The sequence below is a fragment of the Hyperoodon ampullatus genome, assembly GCF_949752795.1.
Source record: "Hyperoodon ampullatus genome assembly, chromosome: 2".
In the NCBI taxonomy this organism is placed as follows: domain Eukaryota; kingdom Metazoa; phylum Chordata; class Mammalia; order Artiodactyla; family Ziphiidae; genus Hyperoodon; species Hyperoodon ampullatus.
The window spans coordinates 171,095,826-171,123,161 of NC_136915.1; the positions used below are offsets into that span (position 1 = coordinate 171,095,826).

A 27,336-nucleotide genomic window follows, 5' to 3' on the forward strand; every position below is an offset into this window, starting at 1 on the left:
ATTATAGGTTATTACAAGATATTGAGTATTGTTCCCTGTGTTACACAGTAAATCCTTGTTGCTTATCTATTTTATATGTAGTAGTATCTGTTAAGCTCCTACTCCTAATTTATCCCTCCCCCAACCCTTTCTCATTTGGTAACCATAAGTTTGTTTTCTTTATCTGTGAGTCTATTTTGCAAATAGGTTCATTTTCATTATTTTTTAGATTCCACAGATAAGTGATATCATATAATATTTGTCTTTGTCTGACTTCACTTAGTATGATAATCTCTAGGTCCATCCATGTTGCTGCAAATGGCGAAATTTCTGGAATGGCTCTTTCTGACCAGTAATATTGAAGTGTATGAGGCCAAGGTACAATTATACTTGGTGGCACAAGCTTAATAAACTTACTCTTGAAGTAAGGGATTTTTTTAAAAGCATCCGTGCATGGAAAAGATTGTTAGTTTCACATGATCCATGTAGGGCTGGGCTTTCCTTTTTACATATATATTACCCAAAATGAATGACTAGACATAGAACTTATACTCTTCACAAAAGTTAACTCAAAATGGATTACAGACCTAAATGTAAAATGCAAAGCTATAAATTCCACTGCAAGCACAGAGAAAGCACAGTGGTTAACTTCATCTAGTGTTGGGTCCTGGCCAAATGGTGCAATGAAAAGAATTGTTAAGAGCATGATTGACAAGTCAAGGAATCTGCGATGGATAGGGAAGGAAGTGAAGGAAAGAGGCTGGTGGGTTGGGGATGTGTGAAAGGGCTGCTGCGCTGGAAAACCTGATGATGTAAAAGAGGGAGAAATTGAACAAACTAACTGTAAGGACAGGAGGATGTGGGCAGTGAAGAGAATGCTTGAATTCCTGAATTTGGTGGTGGAACACCTTCAGGTAATAGCAAGGGCCGGGGTGTGGCTAACTCATCTGTATTAATCCTGTCCTTTCTTCCAGCATTATCTGCAAGTTCATTCATTATCATGCTTTAATCAACGTACATATGGTTTTAAATTTACCTGTTTTACTAACGAAGATTATTATTTCTATTGGTTATCACCTATTTTTCAAAAAGGAATTGAAAGAAGGAAAAATGTTTTCAAAATGAATGGAAGAAACTTACCTAAGTAATCAGCCTGTACGTGGTATAAGCCTACTATTTAAAAAAAAAAAAAAATGACTGAACTGGGAGATGATTCATACCAGAATGTCATTTGAATGGACAGCAATTTTCATATGCTACATTTTAAAATGACATTTTCCTTTTTTAGAAGGCATTACAAAATAAATTTGGAAAAACAATCTAAGGTTTTTCGACATTTAAAAATTCATCAAAGGGAAATTAAAAATAAAGGTTGTAAAGTGCTTTACAGCACATTCTGATGACTAGTTATATAACCAGTGTAAAATGGGTTTTGAGTAAGATGAGAGAGAAATTAAATGACCTACTTAACTGAGTCAATTGTGATATAGTAGAACAGTGAATTCAGAGCCAGGAGTTCTAAGTTTTTAGAAATAAATAAGAGTAATGCAACACAATAGTTTTTTATTTTTCTTTTTTTTTTTTTTTTTGGTCAAAAAAAAGAATTTGTGTGATTGTTTGATTGGCTATTCTCCGTGCTAGATTATAAGGTCTATGAAGGCAAGGCCGATGTTTGTTTCTAATCATCATTGTCATGTCTTGATGTATCCTAGTACTTAGCATAGTACCTAGAACATGGTAAGTGGTCAATCTGTTGAATACATGAGTTGGTGGATGGAAATCAGATGATGTATAAAGGTGTGATAGCTTTGCCTTATCCTTTTCGTTATGTAAGTAGTGAGGCCTATACTTAAATAATGGTAAGATTGTATATAGAGATATAAATAGGTTGAAGCAAGTCACTTTGACAGTTGTAAGCATTTTATTAATTCAGAGAATACTGAAATACACGGTTTGAACTGTAGACATGAGATTGAACACACTATCATACAGCGCTTCAAGTGAATGCTCTAAAATCTAAGCTCTAATTTTAAATCTTATAGGAACTGGAGATGTTGGAGATGCTCTGAGATTAGAAAGTCATCATTTCACCCTGAAATTCTGATCTTTAATTTTGCTGATTTGCTTCTGATCATTAATCATTCTGATTTATTGACAATGTTAAAAATTCATTGTTTTGTTTACTGTTGAACATTAGCCAGTGCCTTTTGGTTCTAACAGGAGACCTTTTCAGTTTTCTACACTGTGTATTGGACCCTTTTACAAATGTGCTCACATTAATTTTTACAACTGTTTGTAATAGGTATGATTTTTCTCATTCTCCCAATGAGGAGACTGAGCATACAGAACTCCAGGACCATGCTCCAGACACACCACCTGTTTTTATTTTGGCTAATGCTTACATTAACTGAAAGTCAAACCCAAATTTTAATAGAATATATAGAAACTCCCACATACGACTGTGCTTTGTATTAAGAGGCCTGTATAAAACTAATAACATTTTCTTTTAAAAATCTGAATGATTTTCCTTTTTCTTCGTTCTGAAACCATGGTTTCAGATTTGTTCTCAGTGGATCTACCTCTTTCTGTATAATGCAAAAGGATATTCTCCTCTCTGCTTTTGTGTGGGGGATTTGCCCTCTGTTACTTTCTCTGCATTCCACCTGTACTTGAGAATGCATTTTGCTTCAAAGCATCCCTCCCCCAACGCCAATCTATCTTTCTAACTGTCTGTTTTGTAAGGGGAGGGGAAGAGTAAGTTTCATATAAAATAAAAAAACACTATATATCTAATTGCTCACCAAAAGTTCTACCATGTAAAATACTTTAAAATGAAGATTTTTATGGGGAAATTTATTTTTTGTACTTACTATATAAAGTTTAGAAAATACAGAGAAGTAGGAGAAAAATAAATCTTAGCGTTTAATGTTAATTTTCCCATTTTTTTGTATCATATATCTGATATGTAATTGTTTACCCTGATTTTTTTTTTTTTTTTTTTTTTTTTTTGCGGTACGCGGGCCTCTCGCCGCTGTGGCCTCTCCCATTGTGGAGCACAGGCTCCGGACGCGCAGGCTCAGCGGCCGTGGCTCACGGGCCCAGCTGCTCCGCGGCACGTGGGATCCTCCTGGACCGGGGCACGAACCCGTGTCCCCTGCATCGGCAGGCGGACTCCCAACCACTGCGCCGCCAGGGAAGCCCTACCCTGATTTTTAAAGGGCTGTTTTTATGATTTTTATGATTTTATAAACAAATTTACATTGGGAGAACACAGACAATAACAATATAAAGGTGGGAAAAAAACTACAGAATGCTGCCACCCAAATTTAACTGTTTATATCTTAGTGTATTTCCTTAACATTCATGTTATACTCTTTGATTTTTTGTTTGTTTTGTTTGTTTTTGTATTCACATTCTGATTTTATAGTATAGTTGGTAGAAGAGAACTCCAGGAGTTCTAGATGATATATGATATGAGGGAGGATCTGCTGACAAGTAGTATCTTTGCTGGGTGTTTAATTAGTCCTTACCTAATTAAAGAGAAAAAAAAAAACTGGCTTCAGGTCTTCAATATAATTTATTTATTTATTTATTTATTTTATTTTTTAATTAGTTTCTGCTTTATAACAAAGTGAATCAGTCATACATATACATCTGTTCCCACATCCCCTCCCTCATGCATCTCCCTCCCTCCCACCCTCCCCATCCCAACCCTCCAGGCGGTCACAAAGCACCGAGCTGATCTCCCTGTGCTCTGCGGCTGCTTCCCACTATCTATCTACCTTACGTTTGGTAGTGTATATATGTCCATGCCTCTCTTTCCCTTTGTCACAGCTTACCCTTCCCCTTCCCCATATCCTCAAGTCCATTCTCAAGTAGGTCTGTGTCTTTATTCCCGTTTTACCCCTAGGTTCTTCATGACATTTTTTTTTTTTTTTTAATTCCATATATATGTGTTAGCATACGGTATTTGTCTTTCTCTTTCTGACTTACTTCACTCTGTATGACAGACTCTAGGTCTATCCACCTCATTACAAATAGCTCAGTTTCGTTTCTTTTTATGGCTGAGTAATATTCCATTGTATATATGTGCCACATCTTCTTTATCCATTCATCCGATGATGGACACTTAGGTTGTTTCCAGCTCCGGGCTATTGTGAATAGAGCTGCAATGAACATTTTGGTACATGTCTCTTTTTGAATTATGGTTTTCTCAGGGTATATGCCTAGTAGTGGGATTGCTGGGTCATATGGTAGTTCTATTTTTAGTTTTTTAAGGAACCTCCATACTGTTCTCCATAGTGGCTGTACCAATTCACATTCCCACCAGCAGTGCAAGAGTGTTCCCTTTTCTCCACACCCTCTCCAGCATTTATTGTTTCTAGATTTCTTGATGATGGCCATTCTGACTGGTGTGAGATGATATCTCATTGTAGTTTTGATTTGCATTTCTCTAATGATTAATGATGTTGAGCATTCTTTCATGTGTTTGTTGGCAGTCTGTATATCTTCTTTGGAGAAATGCCTATTTAAGTCTTCTGCCCATTTTTGGATTGGGTTGTTTGTTTTTTTGCTATTGAGCTGCATGAGCTGCTTATAAACTTTGGAGATTAATCCCCTGTCAGTTGCTTCATTTGCAAATATTTTCTCCCATTCTGAGGGTTGTCTTTTGGTCTTGTTTATGGTTTCCTTTGCTGTGCAAAAGCTTTGAAGTTTCATTAGGTCCCATTTGTTTATCTTTGTTTTTATTTCCATTTCTCTAGGAGGTGGGTCCAAAAGGATCTTGCTGTGATTTATGTCATAGAGTGTTCTACCTATGTTTTCCTCTAAGAGTTTGATAGTTTCTGGCCTTACATTTAGGTCTTTAATCCATTTTGAGCTTATTTTTGTGTATGGTGTTAGGGAATGATCTAATCTCATACTTTTACATGTCCCTGTCCAGTTTTCCCAGCACCACTTATTGAAGAGGCTGTCCTTTCTCCACTGTACATTCCTGCCTCCTTTATCAAAGATAAGTTGGCCATATGTGCGTGGGTTTATCTCTGGGCTTTCTATCCTGATCCACTGATCTATCTTTCTGTTTTTATGCCAGTACCACACTGTCTTAATTACTGTAGCTTTGTAGTATAGTCTGAAGTCAGGCAGCCTGATTCCTCCAGCTCCGTTTTTCGTTCTCAAGATTGCTTTGGCTATTCGGGGTCTTTTGTTTTTCCAAACAAATTTTGAAATTTTTTGTTCTACTTCTGTGAAAAATGCCAGTGGTAGTTTGATAGGGATTGCATTGAATCTGTAGATTGCTTTGGGTAGTAGAGTCATTTTCACAATATTGATTCTTCCAATCCAGGAGCATGGTATATCTCTCCATCTATTTATATCATCTTTAATTTCTTTCATCAGTGTCTTATAATTTTCTGCATACAGGTCTTTTGTCTCCTTAGGTAGGTTTATTCCTAGATATTTTATTCTTTTTGTTGCAATGGTAAATGGGAGTGTTTTCTTGATTTCATTTTCAGATTTTTCATCATTAGTGTACAGGAATGCCAGAGATTTCTGTGCATTAATTTTGTATCCTGCAACTTTACCAAATTCATTGATTAGCTCTAGTAGTTTTTCGGTAGCATCTTTAGGATTCTCTATGTATAGTATCATGTCATCTGCAAACAGTGACAGCTTTACTTCTTCTTTTCCAATTTGGATTCCTTTTATTTCCTTTTCTTCTCTGATTGCTGTGGCTAAAACTTCCAAAACTATGTTGAATAAGAGTGGTGAGAGTGGGCAGCCTTGTCTTGTTCCTGATCTTAGTGGAAATGGTTTCAGTTTTTCACCATTGAGGACAATGTTGGCTGTGGGTTTGTCATATATGGCCTTTATTATGTTGAGGAAAGTTCCCTCTATGCCTACTTTCTGCAGGGTTTTTATCATAAATGGGTGTTGAATTTTGTCGAAAGCTTTCTCTGCATCTATTGAGATGATCATATGGTTTTTCTCCTTCAACTTGTTAATATGGTGTATCACATTGATTGATTTGCGTATATTGAAGAATCCTTGCATTCCTGGAATAAACCCCACTTGATCATGGTGTATGATCCTTTTAATGTGCTGTTGGATTCTGTTTGCTAGTATTTTGTTGAGGATTTTTGCATCTATGTTCATCAGTGATATTGGCCTGTAGTTTTCTTTCTTTGTGACATCCTTGCCTGGTTTTGGTATCAAGGTGATGGTGGCCTCGTAGAATGAGTTTGGGAGTGTTCCTTCCTCTGATATTGTTTGGAAGAGTTTGAGAAGGATGGGTGTTAGCTCTTCTCTAAATGTTTGATAGAATTCGCCTGTGAAGCCATCTGGTCCTGGGCTTTTGTTTGATGGAAGATTTTTAATCACAGTTTCAATTTCAGTGCTTGTGATTGGTCTATTCATATTTTCTATTTCTTCCTGAGTCAGTCTTGGTAGGTTGTGCATTTCTAAGAATTTGTCCATTTCTTCCAGGTTGTCCATTTTATTGGCATAGAGTTGCTTATAGTAATCTCTCATGATCTTTTGTATTTCTGCAGTGTCAGTTGTTACTTCTCCTTTTTCATTTCTAATTCTACTGATTTGAGTCTTCTCCCTTCTTTTCTTGATGAGTCTGGCTAATGGTTTGTCAATTTTGTTTATCTTCTCAAAGAACCAGCTTTTAGTTTGGTTGATCTTTGCTATCGTTTCCTTCATTTCTTTTTCATTTATTTCTGATCTGATCTTTATGATTTCTTTCCTTCTGCTAACTTTGGGGGTTTTTTGTTCTTCTTTCTCTAATTGCTTTAGGTGCAGGGTCAGGTTGTTTACTCGAAATGTTTCCTGTTTCTTAAGGTGGGATTGTATTGCTATAAACTTCCCCCTTAGAACTGCTTTTGCTGCGTCCCATAGGTTTTGGGTCGTCGTGTCTCCATTGTCATTTGTTTCTAAGTATTTCTTAATTTCCTCTTTGATTTCTTCAGTGATCACTTCATTATTGAGTAGTGTATTGTTTAGCCTCCATGTGTTTGTATTTTTTACAGATCTTTTCCTGTAATTGATGTCTAGTCTCATAGCATTGTGGTCGGAAAAGATACTTGATACAATTTCAATTTTCTTAAATTTACCAAGGCTTGATTTGTGACCCAAGATATGATCTATCCTGGAGAATGTTCCATGAGCACTTGAGAAAAATGTGTATTCTGTTGTTTTTGGGTGGAATGTCCTATAAATATCAATTAAGTCCATCTTGTTTAATGTATCATTTAAAGCTTGTGTTTCCTTATTTATTTTCATTTTGGATGATCTGTCCATTGGTGAAAGTGGGGTGTTAAAGTCCCCTACTATGAGTGTGTTACTGTCGATTTCCCCTTTTATGGCTGTTAGTATTTGCCTTATGTATTGAGGTGCTCCTATGTTGGGTGCATAAATATTTACAATTGTTATATCTTCTTCTTGGATCGATCCCTTTATCGTTATGTAGTGTCCTTCTTTGTCTCTTCTAATAGTCTTTATTTTAAAGTCTATTTTGTCTGATATAAGAATTGCTACTCCAGCTTTCTTTTGATTTCCATTTGCATGGAATATCTTTTTCCATCCCCTTACTTTCAATCTGTATGTGTCTCTAGGTCTGAAGTGGGTCTCTTGTAGACAGCATATATATGGGTCTTGTTTTTGTATCCATTCAGCCACTCTGTGTCTTTTGGTGGGAGCATTTAGTCCATTTACATTTAAGGTAATTATTGATATGTATGTTCCTATTCCCATTTCCTTAATGGCTTTGGGTTCGTTATTGTAGGTATAGTCCTTCTGTTGTGTTTCTTGCCTAGAGAAGTTCCTTTAGCATTTGTTGTAAAGCTGGTTTGGTGGTGCTGAACTCTCTCAGCTTTTGCTTGTCTGTAAAGGTTTTAATTTCTCCATCAAATCTGAATGAGATCCTTGCTGGGTAGAGTAATCTTGGTTGCAGGTTTCTCTCCTTCATCACTTTAATTATGTCCTGCCACTCCCTTCTGGCTTGTAGAGTTTCTGCTGAGAGATCAGCTGTTAACCTGATGGGGATTCCCTTGTGTGTTATTTGTTGTTTTTCCCTTGCTGCTTTTAATATGATTTCTTTGTGTTTAATTTTTGACAGTTTGATTAATATGTGTCTTGGCGTATTTCTTCTTGGATTTATTCTGTATGGGACTCTCTGTGCCTCCTGGACTTGATTAACTATTTCCTTTCCCATATTAGGGAAGTTTTCAACTATAATCTCTTCAAATATTTTCTCAGTCCCTTTCTTTTTCTCTTCTTCTTCTGGAACCCCTATAATTCGAATGTTGGTGCGTTTAATGTTGTCCCAGAGGTCTCTGAGACTGTCCTCTGTTCTTTTCATTCTTTTTTCTTTATTTTTCTCTGCATCAGTTATTTCCACTATTTTATCTTCCACCTCACTTATCCGTTCTTCTGCCTCAGTTATTCTGCTATTGATCCCATCTAGAGTATTTTTCATTTCATTTATTGTGTTTTTAATCGATGCTTGATTCATCTTTAGTTCTTCTAGGTCCTTGTTAACTGTTTCTTGCATATTGTCTATTCTATTTCCAAGATTTTGGATCTGGGAAATAGAATCTTGGATCAGCTTTACTATCATTATTCTGAATTCTTTTTCAGGTAGACTGCCTATTACCTCTTCATTTGTTAGGTCTGGTAGGTTTTTATCTTGCTCCTTCACCTGCTGTGTGTTTTTCTGCTTTCTCATTTTGCTTATGTTACTGTGTTTGGGGTCTCCTTTTTGCAGGCTGCAGATTCGTAGTTCCCGTTGTTTTTGGTGTCTGTCCCCCGTGGCTAAGGTTGTTTCAGTAGGTTGTGTAGGCTTTCTGGTGGGGGGGACTAATGCCTGTGTTCTGGTGGTTGAAGCTCGATCTTGTCTTTCTGGTGGACAGGTCCACGTCTGGTGGTGTGTTTTGGGGTGCCTGTGGCCTTATTATGTTTTTAGGTATCCTCTCTGCTAATGGGTGGGGTTGTGTTCCTGCCTTGCTAGTTGCTTGGCATAGGGTGACCAGCACTGTAGCTTGCTGGTCGTTGACTGAAGCTGGGTGCTGGTGTTGAGATGGAGATCCCTGGGAGATTTTCGCTGCTTGATATTATGTGGAGCTGGGAGGTCTCTTGTGGACCCGTGTCCTGAAGTTGGCTCTCCCACTTCAGAGGCACAGCACTAACTCCTGGCTGCAGCACCAAGAGCCTTTCATCCACCCGGCTCAGAATAACAGTGAGAAAAAGTAGAAAGAAATAATTAGTAGAAGAAGGAAAGAGAGATTGAAAGAAAGGAAGAAGGGAAGTAAGGAAGGAAGGAAGGAAGAAAGAAAGAAAGGAGGGAGGGAGGAAGGATGGAAAGAAAGGAAAGAAAGGAGGGAGGGAGGAATGAAAGCAAAAGGAAGAGTGAATGGAAGAAGAGAGGGAGGGAGGGAGGAAGGAAAGAAAGAAAGAAAGACAGGAGGGAGGGAGGGAGGGAGGAAGGAAAGAAAAAGAAAGTGGAAAGAAGAAGGGTGGGAGGGAGGGAGGGATGGAGGAAAGAAAAAGAAAGAAGGAAAGGAGGAGCGGAGGGAGGGAGGGAGGAAGGGAAGGGAGGAAAAAAAGAAAGAGCAGGCAAAGTAAAATAGAATAAAGTATGAAATATAGTAGCGTTATTAAAATTAAAAAGTAATTATTGAAAAAAAACACGGACCGAAAGAACCCTGGGACATATGGTGGAAGCAAAGCTATACAGAGAGAATCTTACACAGAAGATTACACATACACATTCACAAAAAGAGAGCAGGGGGAAAAATCAAAAATCTTGCTCTCCAAGTCCACCTCCTCGATTTGGGATAATTCGTTGTAAAAAGAGGAAAAGGGCGAAAAGTCTGAAATCTTGCTAAGTCCACCTCCTTAATTTGAGATAATTCGTTGTAAAAAGAGGGGAAAAAAGGGGGGGAAAGTCTTAAATCTTGTCCTCAAGGTCCACTTCCTCAATTTGGGATGATTCGCTGTCCATTCATGCACTCCACAGACGCAGGGCACATCAAATGGACCGTGGAGCTTTAATCCGCTGCCTCGGAGGCTGCACAGAGAGATTTCCCTGTCTCTGCTCTCACAGCTCCCGGGTCTCAGCCTTGGACCTGGCCCCGCCTCTGCGCGTAGGTCGCCGGAGGGCGTCCGTTCTTCGCTCAGACAGGACGGGTTTAAAGGAGCCGCTGATTCGGGGGCTCTGGCTCACTCAGGCAGAGGGGAGGGAGGGGAATGCCCTCTCCTTGCGCACCAGGCAACAAAAGGGAAAAAAGTCTCTTGCCTCTCCGGTAGCTCCAGACCCTTTCCCCGGAGCACTAACCCCTTCAGGGTCTCTTCCTGCCGCCAGCCCCAGAACTCTCCCTGCGCTCCGACTGAAAGCCGATACCCGAGCCTCAGCTCCCAGCCCCGCCCGCCCTGGCGGCCGAGCAGACAAGTCTCTCGGGCTGGTGTGTGCCTGAGGGCACCGATCCTCTGTGCCAAAATCTCTCTGCTTTGCCCTCCACACCCCTGTTGCTGTGCTCTCCTCCGCTACTCCGAAGCTTTCCCCCTCCGCCACCTGCAGTCTCCGCCCTCGAAGGGGCTTGTAGTGTGTAGAAACCTTCCCTCCTTCACGGCTCCCTCCCACTGGTGCAGGTCCCGTCCATATCCTATTGTCTCTGTTTATTCTTTTTTTCTTTTGACCTACCCAGGTATGTGGGGAGTTTCTTGCCTTTTGGGGGGTCTGAGGTCTTCTGTCAGCGTTCAGTAGGTGTTCTGTTGGAGTTGTTCCACGTGTAGATGAATTTCTGATGTATCTGTGGGGAGGAAGGTGATCTCCGCGTCTTACTCTTCCGCCATCTTCCTCCCTACTTTTCTTCAATATAATTTAAAATTAAACTATAAAGAAAACTATAAATTAGAAAACAATTTAACCCCTCTTGATGTCAAATAATAAAAGTAACACAAGCACCAAACAGTTAGGGCCAACCAGGGCAGAAAGGTGTAAATTGAAAAGGACCCTCTCCAGTCCCCTGACCCCCTCATGCACCGTGAGAGAGATGAGTGTGTGCAGTGCACCCCTAAAGTCACCATCACTGGCTTGTCACATTCCTGAGTGTCCTTCCAGAACACTGTTCCCTACCGATACTACAGTATTACGTTGAATAATAAGAATTTGGGTCATCATCCCTGAAGTTCTGGGGCCATGAAAATGAATGCTCATTAGGTTTCTCTGTAACCTAATGCAGTAGGAACAGAACCACTTTTGTTTAGGATTAAGAATACTCTGATTACCGTTTCCCCACTCTGCCTCGGGTTTGGTTATTGTTTACATAACCACTGGCATGTTGTTTCTTACTCTTTGCCATCTTGCAGAGCCACTGTGCTTTTTGCTCCGTAAATTCTCTCTCCCCTTGCTGCCCCCCAGCTGCAGCTCGTGAAAGCTTCTCTTCCATTTTTTTGGCTCTCTTCTTAGCTTTTTGACTATAGTGTGATTAGGGGAGGAAAAAGTATTCCTCATTCCTCTTAGGGTCCCCGGGTCTGAAATTTAAACTGACAAAGACAGATTAACAGGAGAAAAGCATACACGTTTATTTAACATAAGTTTTTCGTGACATGGGGGCCTTCATAAGGAAATGAGGACCTGAGGAAACAGACCTGAGTATTTTTATGCTGGGTTTGATGAAGACTGGACAGTCTTGGAGGAATATGGTAAGTTAAGGAGTAGGAGGGAAGGGTGGTAAACCAGGGGAAGCTCAGAGAGGGCTGTTTGTTGGGAGTTTCCTAGGTGTCCCTTTGTTTTCAAAGACGAAGGGTATAGGCAGGGCAGCTCTCACAGGAGGGTTTTATGACCTATTTCAGGGAAGAAGGGTTGGGTAAAGGTCAAAGTGACCTTCCTGCTTCTGTTGTTCTCTCAGTCTCCTTCAGCTTAAAATATTCAATATACCAAGGTTTCATATGTTGGGAGTAGTGTGTTTTGAACCTTATAGTGTGGCTATCTGCTTATAATATTAAAAAAATGAGATGGCACATTGGTGATTATTTACAAAATTGGAACAAAGTGTGCTTGAATGTTTTATTATGTATAAATTATATTTGAAATGTTCAGAAGAAGGAAAATGATTTAGCTTCTTTAAGAAAAAGTCTCATTTTGCTAGAGCATAATCTTTAAATGTTCTGCATAGTGGTATTTCTGACAGAAATGGAAATCTCTGTTGTCCCTGTGATCATCCAGGCAGTGACATTCTCATCCGAAGATCCGGCAGAAAACTGGAAGTGTCCCTATGTGTGACTAAAGTGTTAGTTTCTCCCTCTTGAGTTGGCCCTGGAAGCCCAGTATTATGGAAAGATCTGAGTCATAGCAAGTGGAGTTTCAAGTTTTAGCTCGGTCATTAACTAGCTCTGTGACTTTATGTGGGTCATTTATGTTTGCTTGCCTCAGTTTCTTTATCCGTAAAATGAAGCGTTTGAACATGATGATATTCAGCTTTGACATCACTGAAAAAAAGAAAGGAATAGAGTTCTTTGCTAGATTTGCCTCAACTTAGCTGAAAATAAAATTCTTAAAGTTTCACAGGTAACTTTGGGTTAGGTGTGTGGATGTGGATATGTGCTCGTGTGTGTGTGTGTGTGTGTGTGTGCATGTGTGTGTGTGTAGTGAGGCAACTAGTTGAAAGGCCAGCCTGAATGAGATGTTCAGATGTACCATTGTTCTCTGCCAAGTCCAGATGTACCACTGTTATATCTCTAGACATCTTTTGACTCTAGGAAATAACTAAAGTTTCTACTGCAAAGGTTAGGGTTAAATCAAGTTTGAATACAATTTTTACTTGGCATGATAAACCTTTTTTCATAGAGGAAACAATACTTGCTTGAGAGTTACTTTCTTCTATTAAATAGAAATTCTGTTATTATTCATATATAGTTTTTTTACAATCTCATTGAGGTAAATCACAGTTATAGATGAAGGAATGGGCTAATTGTTTGAGACATTATGAAATATTTTTTCTTTGTGTGTAGGTGCTGTTGTGAAACTCTATGCCAAAACTTCAAGAGATCAGACCCAAGAGCTTAAGCATTTTTGAAATCTTGCGGACATAGTTATTGTATCTTTTTCTGTGTGACAGTTATTTATCAGAGATTTATTGAACTGATCTGTAGTGTTGCAAACTCTCCTTTTGACATCGCATTAGGTTGTTTGGTTTCTGATGGAATTTTAAAAGTTAACACAACTCTATTCTTTCCCCTCAAAAGTGTGACCTCTGGTATCTATTTACTTTTTTTCTTCTTTTACAATAAAAAAGTAATTGTTTTTATTGTTTTTTCTTATGGGTCATGACTACATTAGAATATAGTACTCACAGTGAAAATGGTTTCAAAGCAGCAAGTTATTGGCAACACAATATTTATATGTGTGTGTGTATGTATATATACTTTCTGTAATTTCCTAAATAACATCTGCTTTGTAAAATTTTGTTTGGTATCTTAAACTGATGGTATTTTATTTTACTTTATTTTAAAAGAGCTTTATTGAACTATAACTCATGTGCCATAATATTCACCAATTAAAGTGTACAATTCAGTGGTTTTTAGCATATTTATCATTACAGTCAATTTTAGAACATTTTCATTACCACAGAAGAGTAATACCATACTCATTAGTAGTCATTCTCATCCCTCCCTCCCTGAAAACCCTGGCAACCACTAACCTACTTTTTGTCTCTAGATTTGCCTGTTCTGAACATTTCATATAAGTGAAATCATATAAATGGAATACATGATCTTTTGTAACTGGTTTCATTTATTTAGCATAATGTTTTCAAGATTCATCCATATTGTAGCATGAGTCAGTACTCCATTCCTTTTTATTGCCAAATGATATTCCATTTTATGGACATACCACAATTTATCCATTCATCAATTGATGGACATTTGGGTCACTTCCACTTTTTTGACTATAATAAATAATTCTGCTGTGAACATTCATGTACAAGTTTTTGTATGGGTGTATAGTATATTTTCAATGAATAAAGCTGTTATGAACATTCATGTACAAGTTTTTATATGGATATATACTATATTTTCACTTCTCTTGGGTGTATATCTAGGAGTGGAATTGCTGGGTCATATGTACTCTATGTTTAACATTTTGAGGAACTGCCAAACTGTTTTCTAAAGTAGGTGCATCATTTTACATTTCTACCAGCAACATATGAGAGTTCCATTTTCTCTACATCCTCACCAACATTTATTATTGTCTGTCTTTTTTATTATAGCCACTCTAGTGTGTGTGAAGTACTATCTCATTGTCGTTTTAATTTCCATCTCCCTAAGAGCTAGTGGTATTGAGCATCTTTTCATAGGTTTAATGGCTATTTGTATATCTTCTTATATCTTCTTTGGAAAAATGTCCACTCAGATCCTTTGCCCATTTTGTAACTGGATTGTCTTTTATTATTGAGTTGTTAGAGTTCTTAATACATTCTGGATACTAGACCCTCCCTTATCAGATATATGATCTGTAAATATTTTCTCCAGTTCTGTGGGTTGTCACTTTGCTCCCTTGATGGTGTCATTTGGAGTCCAAATTATCTGTGTTTTTGCTATTGTTGTTTTCTTTCATTTTTTGGTCACTTGTGCTTTTGGTGTCTTGTCTAAGAAACCATTTACTAACCCAAAATCACAAATGTTTTCTTCTAGCAGTTTTTCTAGCTTAGCTCTTGGTGTTTAGGTCTATGATCCATTTGAGTTAATTTTTGTATAAAGTGTGAGGTAGGGATACAATTTCATGTGTTTTTTGGCCTATGGATATCCACTGGTGCCAGCACTGTTTATGGAAAGACTGTTCCTTCCCCACTGAATGGTCTTGCTGCCCTTGATGAAAATCAGTTGATCATATATGTATGAGCTCATTTCTGGACTCCCTTCTATTAGATTAATCTATATTCTATTCCAGTATTACACTGTCTTGATTACAGTAGCTTTGCAGTGTTTTGAAAATAGAAAATGTGAGGTCTCCAACTTTGTTCTTCTTTTTCAAGACTGCTTTAGCTATTCTGGGTCTCTTGGGTTTCCATATGAATGTTATATAGGTTTTAAAATATAGTTTTATATTTAAGTTATTTTTGGTATTTTTATAAGGACAGAACTCACCGACTCTTGATTTCTTAAGATTCTGAAATTGGGATATAATTGAAAAGAGATATTTTGTTAAGTATGTTTGATGTCACAGGGAGTAACCTGATTTCCTTATCCTATTTTGTAATAATCCATACCCTTTCTCCTACATGTTTGTTAAAGGTTACAAAATTGACCCTGTCTAGAATTATTTAACTTTACATAGAGGAGTAGTTAAATAACTCAGTTCATCATTAGTTTAGGCCCACTGAATGCTTTCTTTAACACTGACTTTTACATCATTTTATGTAAGTAGTGCTGTTTAATGGGACAAAACATGGGCTTTGCAAAGTCTGAAGAACCAAAGTTGGAGGGCTGACTTACTCATTTCTTTGCTTTGTAACCTTGGACCAGTGTTCAAATTTTCTGAGCTTTACTATCCTTGTCCATGAAATAGTATCCCTATTTCTGTCAACTTACATTGTCTGTTGTGAGAATGAAATGAGATAATGTATGTAAAGAACCTGCTACTTAGTAGCTACTCTAAATATTATTATTGCCATGTTTAATGGTTATCATTAATTTCTTAAAGTTTGAATGGCACTGATTTATTAAACATTTTGAGAATTGTTTTCCTGTTGTCTGAGCACTAGGAGATGAAAAAAGGTCATTCTAACAGAACAGAGGGTGAAAAATTGAACAGAATGTCTCCAGTTTGTGTGCCTATTAGCTTAAGAGACATTCTCTTCACTGATGTTCATTGGAATTTGAGAAAAGGTCAAGCAACTGATGTAGGAGATACTTGTTTTGCTTCACATAATTTGAAGAATATTGTCTTCCCCCACACCCTTTATATTCTTATTGATCTGAATTCAAATTCTACTTATTTTATATCCCACAAGACGTTATTGTTATTTTGTATATGCATTATTTATTTAGATTTACCCACATATTTACATTTCCATTGTTTTTCAGTCCTTCTGTTCCTTGAATCATCTTGAATCATTTTCTTTTTTCCTTCAGAACTTCCTTTAGAATTTCTTTTAATGGAGGTGCATTGGCAATAAATTTTCTGGTTTTGCTTGTCTAAAAATATCTTTATTTCACCTTTACCTCTTGAAGCGTAATTTTGCTAGTTATAGAATGCTGTGTTGGCAATTACTTTTCATTCTTGAATTTCTGATTGATTAAAAAATAGATTCTGGCCCTCTGGTGAAATTATTAATCTTGACATATATTTTTCATACCTATCATTGTTATTTTGAAGCCTTTTTAGATTATAACTAGGGTATTCATGGATTTCTTTCTACTGTCTTTTTTTTTTTCTCTTGGTCTTCTTTTTTTGGTATATCTGGTAGTTTGTCTTTGAAAGCTTGACATTGTGTATGAAAAGCCATATTTCCATTTCTGGAGATGCAGGGAGCTGGAATGGAGGAAACATCACTTATCATAATTGAGCATTGAGTGAACACAAAACCTGTTTCAAATTTTGTAAGGATCAGTTTACCTTTAGTTTGCCTATGTTCCTGGAGTGTAATGCTCCAGGAGTCACAACAGAAAGGCTAGATAGTTTATCAGTGGTCTCCTTTTTGGTGGGTTTGAACTCTCATTTTCCTCCCTCCAGCACTGTGATGCTACTGAAAGCTCCATTGAACAAACACAGGTTTGAGCTCACTTCTCTATGGTTTCCTTTTCTTCCGGATCTTTGCCACTCAAGTCTTGTCTGCATTGGTAGGCCCAAATTCCAGTGCTTGTCTACTTGTCTCCATGACACTGTCAAAAGCTCTGCTAGCTTCTCTGCCTCTTAGCAGCCTTCCCCTGCCAGCTTCTTGGGATTCTCAGTCTCTTGTCCGCTTGACTTAAGTCTCAGCACATGTCCTCAGGTAAAAGCAGTATAAAGAATGCTGTGCTCACCTCAGAGAACTTCCTGTCTTTCTGAATCTTAGATCATCAAATCTGACTGCCTTAGATGCTCTCCAACGTCATCAAACAGGTATATTTTTTTAACATCCCACTCTCCTAGTTGTTCTTGGAAAGTAGCATTGATTTGCTCTAAGCTACGTTGTCAGCCAGAAACAGTACTTCCTCAGTTTGTTTTCTTTGTATTAAAACTGTTTTCTGGATGATGAATCATGAAAAATTCTACTACCTGCCTCAGAGTTAGAGTGTGATTGGCAGGTTTTGTGGTTAAGGCTGCCTGGATAAATGGAAGTGCCAAGTTTTATTGGTTTTTCATTTGCATCACTTTCTTTGCCCTTTTACCTTCAGTTAGATGTCTCATCATTTCTTCCATTTCATAATTTTATTTTAGTGAAGGCAATATTTCAATGATGTTTTTGAGTGAATGAATATTTTAATACAGATAGTAAAAATTTTAATAAACCACTAATATTTAAATTTTATATTAAAAGGAGAGTATAATACTAGAATGCACAGTGAAGCCTAAATTTTAAAAATCTGTATTAAAAAATAAAAATAAAAAAGCTGTATTTATAGGGGTCAATATGAAAAATAATGAATGAAGAAAGACTTGTTATAGTGTATCTCTTACCTTTGTTTTCTCTTGACTAATAAACATTATTTAAATGTGTCTTTTGGATGATTGTGGGAAAAATAAAATAGTGTCTTAAAAGCTATCTCCACTATAGCTTATGAGTACAATCATAAATATAACTAGACATAGTACTATTAGAATTTATAAGTGAATTATTAACATAAAAGGAACCTGTCTATATACCATAACCAGAGAATCAGATGCTAAATCCAAAATTAACAACGAAACCCTTAGATTCCTTTCTTCTTTATGTCCTCATTTGCTTATTGTGATGAAGGACCTTTGGGGGCTAAGATGTTAATAACATATGATGGGAAATCCTGCCTAATAGTCAAGGAAAGAGGGACATTCTTTGACTTAATGTGTTCATTGTATGCACCTCACAGATCTTCAACTAGAGGGAGCTGAAATGATCAAAGGGCCTCAGCTCCTGTGCTCTGGAATCTACTGCTGCTTTTGTGCTTAGGACATGCTTCCCAAGGGCTGCTCCCAGCCCGTGACTGAGAGGAGCAGGGATACTAAAGCAGGCCTGTCCCTGGAAGTCAGAGAACTCTCTGAGGGCTAACTGGCTTGCGCACCGCCCAGTGGTCTTTTTTTTTTTTTTTTTTAACATCTTTATTAGAGTATAATTGCTTTACAATGGTGTGTTAGTTTCTGCTTTATAACAAAGTGAATCAGCTATACATATACATATACATATATCCCCTATCTCCTCCCTCTTGCGTCTCCCTCCCTCCCACCCTCCCTATCCCACCCCTCTACGTGGTCACAAAGCACCCAGCTGATCTCCCTGTGCCTTGTGGCTGCTTCCTACTAGCTAGCTATTTTACATTTGGTAGTAGTGGTCTTGCTGAACCTTCCTTAGTCTGTAGAGCAGTCCAGAAGGATTCCACCCAGTCTTCCTTCACTCTCTCCTTCACTCAGGGTCAGATTTATATTGTGGTCTGTCAGCCTTCCCTGGATCCCTCCCTATTTTCTCTTGTAGGAATTTCCTGTACAGAACTTCTCTTACAGAATAGAATTTTTGCATGTTTAATCCTGTCTTGGCATCGTGTCTGCTTCTCCGGGGACCTAGACTAACACATTCTCCCACTATTTCTATTAAAAAATACTATCATGTGAAATTACTAAGGAGAGTAAAGATGCTTACTATAATTTGAATGACAACAATAATCTAATACTGCTAGAGTCTTAAATTTAGAACAGTTATGTTCTAAATGTAATTGAGAGCTAGCCACTCAGAAATTTTTTCTCATACTAATTTTTTTTCTTTTTTTTTCTCATACTAGTTTATTGATTATCTGCTTATATGTAAACTTGCTTTCAGAAGGACTGAATTATCACAGTAGTCAGATCAGGAGCTCATGTTCTAAAAAAAAGTATCAATGTATCCAGGATGATTGGATGGGTGTGAAGTATTAAGCAGTTCATAAGTCATCTTTGAGATATCTAAGGATGTTTAATAAGAAATTAGAAGGAAATATGTATGAGGGTATGTGGATAACTGGCATACTGTTGAAAAGCAGAATTATTCAATACAATAAGTAATAACAAATTTCTTCATCACAAATATTTGGTAATTCTTTCAATTTGTATGATTTTTACAAGAGTGCTTATATTTTATTTTATATATTCTATAGTGTTAAAATTCTTCTATCCTTCTTTACAGAATCATAGTGAAAGATTCGTTTTCATTGCAGAGTGGTATGATCCAAATGCTTCACTATTTCGACGTTATGAGCTTTTATTTTACCCAGGGGATGGATCTGTTGAAATGGTAAATGAGCCTTTTTTTGCTTTAAAGTTGGCAAACGGAGTGAAGGTGGGATCCAGAGGGGAATAGGATTGCCTTTTTTATAGTTGCTTTTAAAAATACATTCTTTTTATTTTGGGAATTTAAAAATTTTTGGTATTATAATTCCAATACAAGAAGATACCTTGTGTCTTTACTTTTAATAGAAATTATTTTTTTGGTTAGAAAACTGAAGTGGGATTATTTATGCTTTGGATTAAGTGATAGTCAATAAGTGGCTATAGATAAAGATTATCATGCTCATAAATATGTCACCATTGTTGAATGCTGTTATCACTACAAAAAGTCAAATTGAAGAAGACTGAGCTAAAAGAGTCCTGCTTGTTTCTTTGTGTCCCTTTGTTGAGGACTCCTTTTGCAGGTGGACCTATTTGGTATTGGGATTTTGTGTCAGCAAGAAAGCAGAAATTTGGAATTTCTCTGGGATTTCATAGGCACTAATTTGCTGCAGTGATTTGGAAATAAACAAATCTTTCTATCCAGGGTTTTTTAAAGTATTAAATTTGTAATTTTTATGTTATTACTAGAGTAGACTAGGAAATACATAAGTTATGAAAGAAATTATGATTTGTACTTATAGCAAAAATGAAACAGAATGTAACTTATGTTTAATAGAGCAAAATTAATAACTATTTCTAGTTTTATAATAAGGTTAACATTATCTACTGATAATTATTTGTTTTATTGTATTGTTTTTGGTTCCAGCATGATGTAAAGAATCATCGCACCTTTTTAAAGCGGACCAAATATGAAGACCTTCACTTGGAAGATTTATTTATAGGCAACAAAGTGAATGTCTTTTCTCGACAACTGGTCCTACTTGACTATGGGGATCAATATACAGCTCGGCAACTGGGCAGTAGGAAAGAAAAGTAAGAAAGCAAGTATATAATCTTTTTAAAATTCTTAGAACATTATGTATGTCTTGATACGAAATTCTAACTTATTTCTATCTTTTGTTTTTACAGTATAGATATTTTTCAGTGATCCAATTCAGTATTATGACATTTTTAGAATTTTGTGGAGCAGGTTCTGTGATTTGCTCTTCACGCAGGGAACAAAGTGATGCTCATAGTCTTAGGCAATGATTATTTTCCAGAGGAAAAAATGCAAACCTTTTATACACCCTTATCATTCTTCTAACTGGGAACTGAAAATTTAAGTCTTCGTGTACTGCATAAAGATGGTTTATGGGGGAGAAGTAGTGATTGCCAGAAGCTCAAAGGAAACTCAGAGGAAAGTAAAGCTATTTCTTGTAGAAGAGTAGGGAAGGCTTTGTGAAGGTATCTGACAGAATCATGAGAGATGGATTGAATTTTTACCCCTTTGGATCAAGTTGGAGGAATGCTGGTCAGAGGAATGAGTAAAAATACAACAGAATGTTATACACTAGGCAGAGCTCATTGTTCTTCATGACTGGCTTGGTGGTTAAAAATTTTTTTTAATTTAAGTAGTAAAATAGACTGATTAGGATGGTAGCAATAGGTATGAAGAGGAAGGAAGGAAAGTGATTAACCGAAGTACGGTAATAGTAGTAATGACAAGCATTAATACCTGTTAGCTATTTTTATAAAAGGTATTGTGTTAAAATGATTTGTAGGCATCATTTATTGAAGCCCCACAACAACCTAATACACAAGCTAATAATATTATTATTAGCTCCACTCTGCAGATGGAGATGTTGAGGCTTAGTGATGTTAGGTAACTTGCTGAAGGTCACAGAGTAGAGGCAGGATTAAAGCCCAGCGTCTGTCTGAATCAAGAATAGGAGGATTTAATCACAGGAGAATGGATAGGACCTGCAAAATGATTGTCTTCATTCTGTCTCAGTTCATTTTTATGTCTCCTGTGGCACCTAGCACATCTCCTCATACATTACAAGCACCTTGTCTGTGTTAGATGAATGAATCGTTGAATAACAATTTAAAATTTATTATCTACTCTTTCCTTTTCTTCATTTCCTCCCTGTTTTCAAATGATGACCTTTGATCTAGTTGACAAAGGTGTTTTTGTCTAGATTGTTTGGAATATATATTGTCTACTTTTGAGTTTTATTCACAGACGTAATAGATATCTGATAAATATTGACTGATCAATTGAAGACAGGATATGTGGGTATTTTGAAAAGAAAAAAATATACAAAAACATTGTGATACAAAGAAACTTAATCTGTCTTGGGATCACAACTGCATCTCTAAAGGCCATGGTGGTGATGCCTCAAGCAGTGCATTATTCACAGGGGATGCCCCACATAACTTTGTTGAATGAATGAGCTTATGTTGTTGAAAATAGTTGTGTTTGGAGGCAGAGCTCCCCGCTGGCTGCCTCCCTGCCTTCTTCCCTCCCTCCCATTGCATGTGGCTCTTCCTGTGAAGTGGAGAAACTGCAGTATGGTGCATTCTGTGTGTCTCTCTGGTCTTCTCTCTACATTGTTTGTCGTAGCTACATTTGTCATTCTGACTTTCCCTCAGTTTTGATTTAGAGGAGAGACAGAACAAGTTGCAGTTGTAGCTGAAAATTAGGCTAGCCAGAAAACATAATACTAAAATGGCATTGTAATTTTCAACCTCTACATTTATGAGTTTGCAGCTTTCTGAGTCTAGCACGAGCTATATTTGAAATGGAATGTTAATTCTTTGGTCATCTTTCTTGGCTCTGGTTTCTGTGGCTTATATTATATTGTGCTGACTTGGGGGATTCTTTGGATTTGTGGAGTGATTGTTGCAGTAATGAAAAATAGGGATCACTGGTGGAAATTAAGGCTATATGTATAAAAAGCCCCCAAAACTATTTAATTCTATAGGAAAAAATATCTGTCAAACTATATTTTGAGGTTTGCCACCCAAATAATAGCTGGTTGGGCTTCCCTGGTGGCGCAGTGGTTGAGAGTCCGCCTGCCGATGCAGGGGACATGGGTTCGTGCCCCGGTCCGGGAAGATCCCACATGCCGCGGAGCGGCTGGGCCCGTGAGCCATGGCTGCTGAGCCTGCGCGTCCGGAGCCTGTGCTCCGCAACGGGAGAGGCCACAACAGTGAGAGGCCCGCGTACCGCAAAAAAAAAAAAAGCTGGTTATCTACCTAATACCTGAGTCCCCCCCATAGTAATATCCTTTCTGTGACTTCTTTACAAGCCCTTTATAATTCTGGAGGTTCTTTGATGCTCAGTGTGGTATTAGTACACAGGTGGTGATGAATCAGTGAGGTGGTGAATGACTCATAAAAAAGGAAAACCAAAGATCCCCAGGACAACTCTGAACTAGGAAAAAAAAAAAAAAAAGAATGTTAGACAAATAGGAATCTCATTGTTATGAGATCTACTGATAAAAGTCTATGGGATTAAGGAAACACCAACCACAATTCCTTTATTTACAAGTAATAAATATTTATAGCTTAATTTTTGAGCACATGCTATATGCCAACCACTGTGGTAGGCATCTCAGTTCAAGACTACTTCAAGTTTTCATTTAAACTAGCAAAAATAAGTGAATTAGGGAGACAGGGTTAATAGTATGACCCAATCAAAATAAAATAATAATAGCTGTAACAATTATAATTAATATATATATTAATTGATTTGTCTACAGTGAATGTTGTTGATTCCATTTTACAGAACACAGCCATAGTCACACAACTACAAAGTAAAGGGCAACAAGTAAATCTTGTTGTGTTTGACTTTAAAACTCATTCTCTTTTTATTAAAACCTCTAATTAATATATTGGTAAATACTATTGAATGAACTGATTTAAAAATAGGAGGAACAGAAGAATGTGAAGACAGATTTTAAATATTTGGGCTTTATAAATATAATTAATTAAAATATGTGCAATATTCTATTTTTACTGACTTCAATTGTTTCACCATTTTCTCTTCTGAGTCTCTCCTAACTGCAAGTGGGTTAAATCCAGCAACCATTTGGGTGATTTAAATAAACTTCTTCAGAATTCAAGAGTTTTAAAAATATATTGTTTCATTTAAATGACCAAAGAAGTAGGCATATGGAGAAATACATGCATGTCTGTCATGGTCCCATGGAAATAGCTTCTATGTAATAATTATAACTTAGCCTAGTTCTCAGTTTTATATAGTGTCAAGGATAATTTATGAACTAATTACATCCCTATTATATTTATCATACTCAACTGTTTTCTTTCTGGAGTAAAGCCTGTAGTGAGAGGGAGGAGTAAAGCTGATCTTCATTGTGCCCGTCTGCTAATTTTGAGGCACTTATCAAGTTAATTCTATATAATTCAATTTAGCTAACAAACTAGCCTCAGCTTCCTAATTCCTGTTAACTGTAGAAATCTGACATTCGATTTACATTTCTATTCTCTTTTTCAAAAATCTCTGTATTGAGGTATAATAGACAAACAAAAAGCTGTAAATATTTAATACATACAACTTGGTGAGTTTGGAGCTAAGTATATACCCATGAAACCATTACCACAATCAAGGATATAAATTTATCTATTACCTCCAAAATTTTCATCCCACCCCCTTATTATTTTTTATATTGATTTTTCTTTTGTGGTAAGGGAACTTAATGAAAGATCTACTCTCTTAGCTAATTTTAATCTATTCTTCTTATAAAGCTCCTCAAATCAAATGGATAAATGTTATCAGTTGTCAATGAGTCAGTATTTGATTTAAGAACCTTTTTTCTTTAAAAATATTTTTTCTTTTTTTTTTAGTGTATTCAATTTTAATTTTAGATGGTAATAAATTGATGCTTTATGGCTTTACTATTCAGATATAAAGACATCATACAGGCTTTTTGTCATCTCTTGAGTTCAGTTAATCTCCATTCTCCCTTCCGAATATTAACTGATGGAGCACTAACGTAGGCGCCAGATGCAAATCAAAGTAAAGTGCTGGTTGAGGCTGTCTAGTATAAGCCAGCTCTGAGAACGGTTGACTTTTATTCCTACTTCTCCACCCCACCCCCTGCCCTCCTTCCCAGTCTGGACCTTGGGGCCTGTCTGAGGGAGAGATACCTTTAGAGCAAACCCTGAGAGCACACTTGCCCATCCAGCGTGGGAGACAGAGCACCAGAGAGAGGTAGGTTTCCACGCAGGCGCCGGTCTCTGCCTCTGCTGTGCTAACCAGATGGAAGCAGGAGAAGAACTAGAGACTGTGTCCTGCATGAGGGCTTGCAGGTCTGAGAGAGAAGAGGCAGGGCCGCATACAGCCAGAAACCCTTAAATGTGGCCATATGTGGAGGAGCAAATGAAGGGGGTGGAGAGAGGAAGCGCTCTCCTGGGAATGGAGTAGAAGTCACTTTACCCACGAGGAGCAAAGGTACACATGTTCTCATTGTTCCTGGAGTTTTATTTCTTTAAGCCAATCGGCCTAACAATTTTAAGTAGACCAAGGCTACTTCTCAGGGGAGGAGACCAGATAATTACTGGTATTAGTTCTGGTATTTGTTCTGTTCTCACCTTTGGGAAACTACTCCCTCAATACCAATTACTGTTACTTTACATATCCTCCTAGGTGGTGGTGAGCAGTTGAGTCTTGGCTGCAAAAAGGCACTGAAATGCATTCAAGTAAGACTTTAGTTCAATTACCAAGGCCTTGCTAAAAATTCACCCCCCTGCAGCCAATCTTTATCTCATCTTTACTTACCTATGGTCTCATTGTCCGAGATGGCTTACTCATGCAGGCAAAAAACTGAATGTCCAAAACAATAATGAAACTATATAAGTTGGAAGAGAGAACATTGGAGCTAAAGTGTTCTAAAGTCTTTCTAAAGGGTCAAGATACAATTTTAAGAATTTTAAGTTAAATAAGTATGAAAAAGTCTCACAGCTAGCCAGTAGAAAAATAGTATATAAACTCCAAACCAATAGAGAGTACAGTAGGCAGAATCATGGCTGCTCAAAGATGTCCATGTTCAAATCTCTGGAACCTGTGAATATGTTACTGTATGGTTAGGCCATTCAAGATGGCTGTTCTCTTGCTCTCTGTAGATCCCCTGATTGACTAGTCCCTGCTTCACTCACATGACTATCCAATTCTCTTAATTGTAAGGGCTGTTAATTAGCCCCTGGTTAATTGGCTTCACTCACATGACTATCCAATTCTCTTAATTGTAAGGGGGGTTAATTAGCCCCGGTAACTGATGAGCCCACCTGACATCAATTCCCCCCTGTAAATGGTAGCCTCCCTCTGTCCTGAGTAGCCAAGACTGCTGCTACAGCCTGCCTACAGTCTGCTGCACACCATGGGGTGTTGCTCCAGGACCTTGCTTCAGACATGTAAGTTCCTCCATCAGTTAAACCATTGAGGTCTCTTTTGCTGCTCTCCGGGCTCTTTCTTCTGTCTCGAGGCTGGGCATCTACAAGGCTTGCAGGCCTGCGGGTGCAGCCCAGCAGTTACCTTACATGGCAAAGAGACTTTGCAGATTTAAGATTACAGGCCTTGAGATGGGGAAATTATTCTGCATCATTCCTGTGGGTGCGATCTAATCACAGGACTCCATAAAACCAGAGAACCTTTCTGGTTGCAGAGAACCAGAGAGATGCCAGTGTGAGAAGCACCCAGTCTCCATTGCTAGATTTGAAGGTGGAAGGAGACCACAGCCAAGGAATGGGTGACCTTAGCCATCTTTCTCAAGAATGGATTTGATTGATAATGTATTTTTGGTTGATATCTTTTTGTCATTGCTTTACTTTTAGCCTTGTTAAGTTATATTGTAGATATATCTCTTGTAAACAGCATGCAGTTCTTTAAAAAAAAATCAGTCTGGGGCTTCCCTGGTGGCGCAGTGGTTGAGAGTCCACCTGCCGATGCAGGGGACACGGGTTTGTGCCCTGGTCCGGGAAGATCCCACATGCCACGGAACGGCTGGGCCTGTGAGCCATGGCCGCTGAGCCTGCACATCCGGAGCCTGTGCTCCGCAACGGGAGAGGCCGCAACAGTGAGAGGCCCGCATACCGCAAAAAAAAAAAAAAAAAAAGAATCAGTCTGAAAACGTCTAGATTTTCACTGGTAAGACTAGTACATGTACATTTACATATGTTGTATTAGTATTTTTGTACATATTTCGACTATTTTACTGCTTTCCTGCTTTTCTATTTTTTTCTTCTTGCCGTTTGTTGAGGTGTTTTTCCTCTCCAGGTTTTTTTCTCTGTAGTCTTTTATTGAAGACATAACAAATTACCACAGTCAGCTGCTTAAACAATACAAATTTATTATATATCAGGAGTCCAACACAGATTTCATCAGGCTAAAATCAAGGTGTTGGTAGGGAAGGCTACATTTCTTTGTGGAGGCTTTAGGGGAGAATCCATCTCCCTGCCTGTTCCAGCTCTTGAGGCCTCAAGGAAAGAGAAGCCTGGCTGTCTCAACCGACCCACTAGCCAAATGCAGCAGTATGACCCATCCCAGGTGAAACCACTCCCCAGCCAACCTATATGATCTTGAGAAGTTGTCTGTAGTTTTAAGCCACTACATTTTGGGGTGGTTTGTTATGCAGCAACAGATAACAGCGGCACTATTAATATATTTTTGTGGCCCTTTACTTTCTTTGTGTGCTATCTTCACTTTTAAATAATACATATGATTCCTAAAGCCTATCTTATTTTCCCTCCAAAATGCATTTTAACTATTATCTACTGAACAATTAAGCAGTGAAGACGTGACAGAGGAACTTGCTTAGAGTAATTAATCACAGTAATCAACGCTTTGTCTCCTGTAGGCACTTAAAGAGAAAATGAAACTGCATTTTTTTTCATATTGCTTCTTGTTCACTGCCGATGTGTTTTATATTTTCTTTAAGAGCTTTGGTTCTTGAAGACGTTTCCAGAGTTTAGCATAAACAATCATGGGTTAGTTTGGCTTTATAATATTTTAAACAATGTGAGCTAAAAAAGTGACGAGT

At 37.7% G+C, this 27,336-nt stretch overlaps 1 protein-coding gene across 1 annotated transcript in view; it reads left to right on the forward strand.

The window, feature by feature from the left end:
• Nucleotides 1-297: 297 nt before the first annotated feature.
• The window catches only part of NME7 (NME/NM23 family member 7), a gene marked incomplete at both ends in the record, with an annotated part of 241,950 nt that continues 214,911 nt past the window's right edge, over nucleotides 298-27,336 (forward strand). The window contains 3 exons of the mRNA XM_079723871.1: nucleotides 298-357; nucleotides 19,314-19,421; nucleotides 20,163-20,329. Coding sequence (XP_079579997.1) covers nucleotides 298-357; nucleotides 19,314-19,421; nucleotides 20,163-20,329 — 335 coding nt within the window. The remainder of the gene's footprint in view (nucleotides 358-19,313; nucleotides 19,422-20,162; nucleotides 20,330-27,336) is intronic.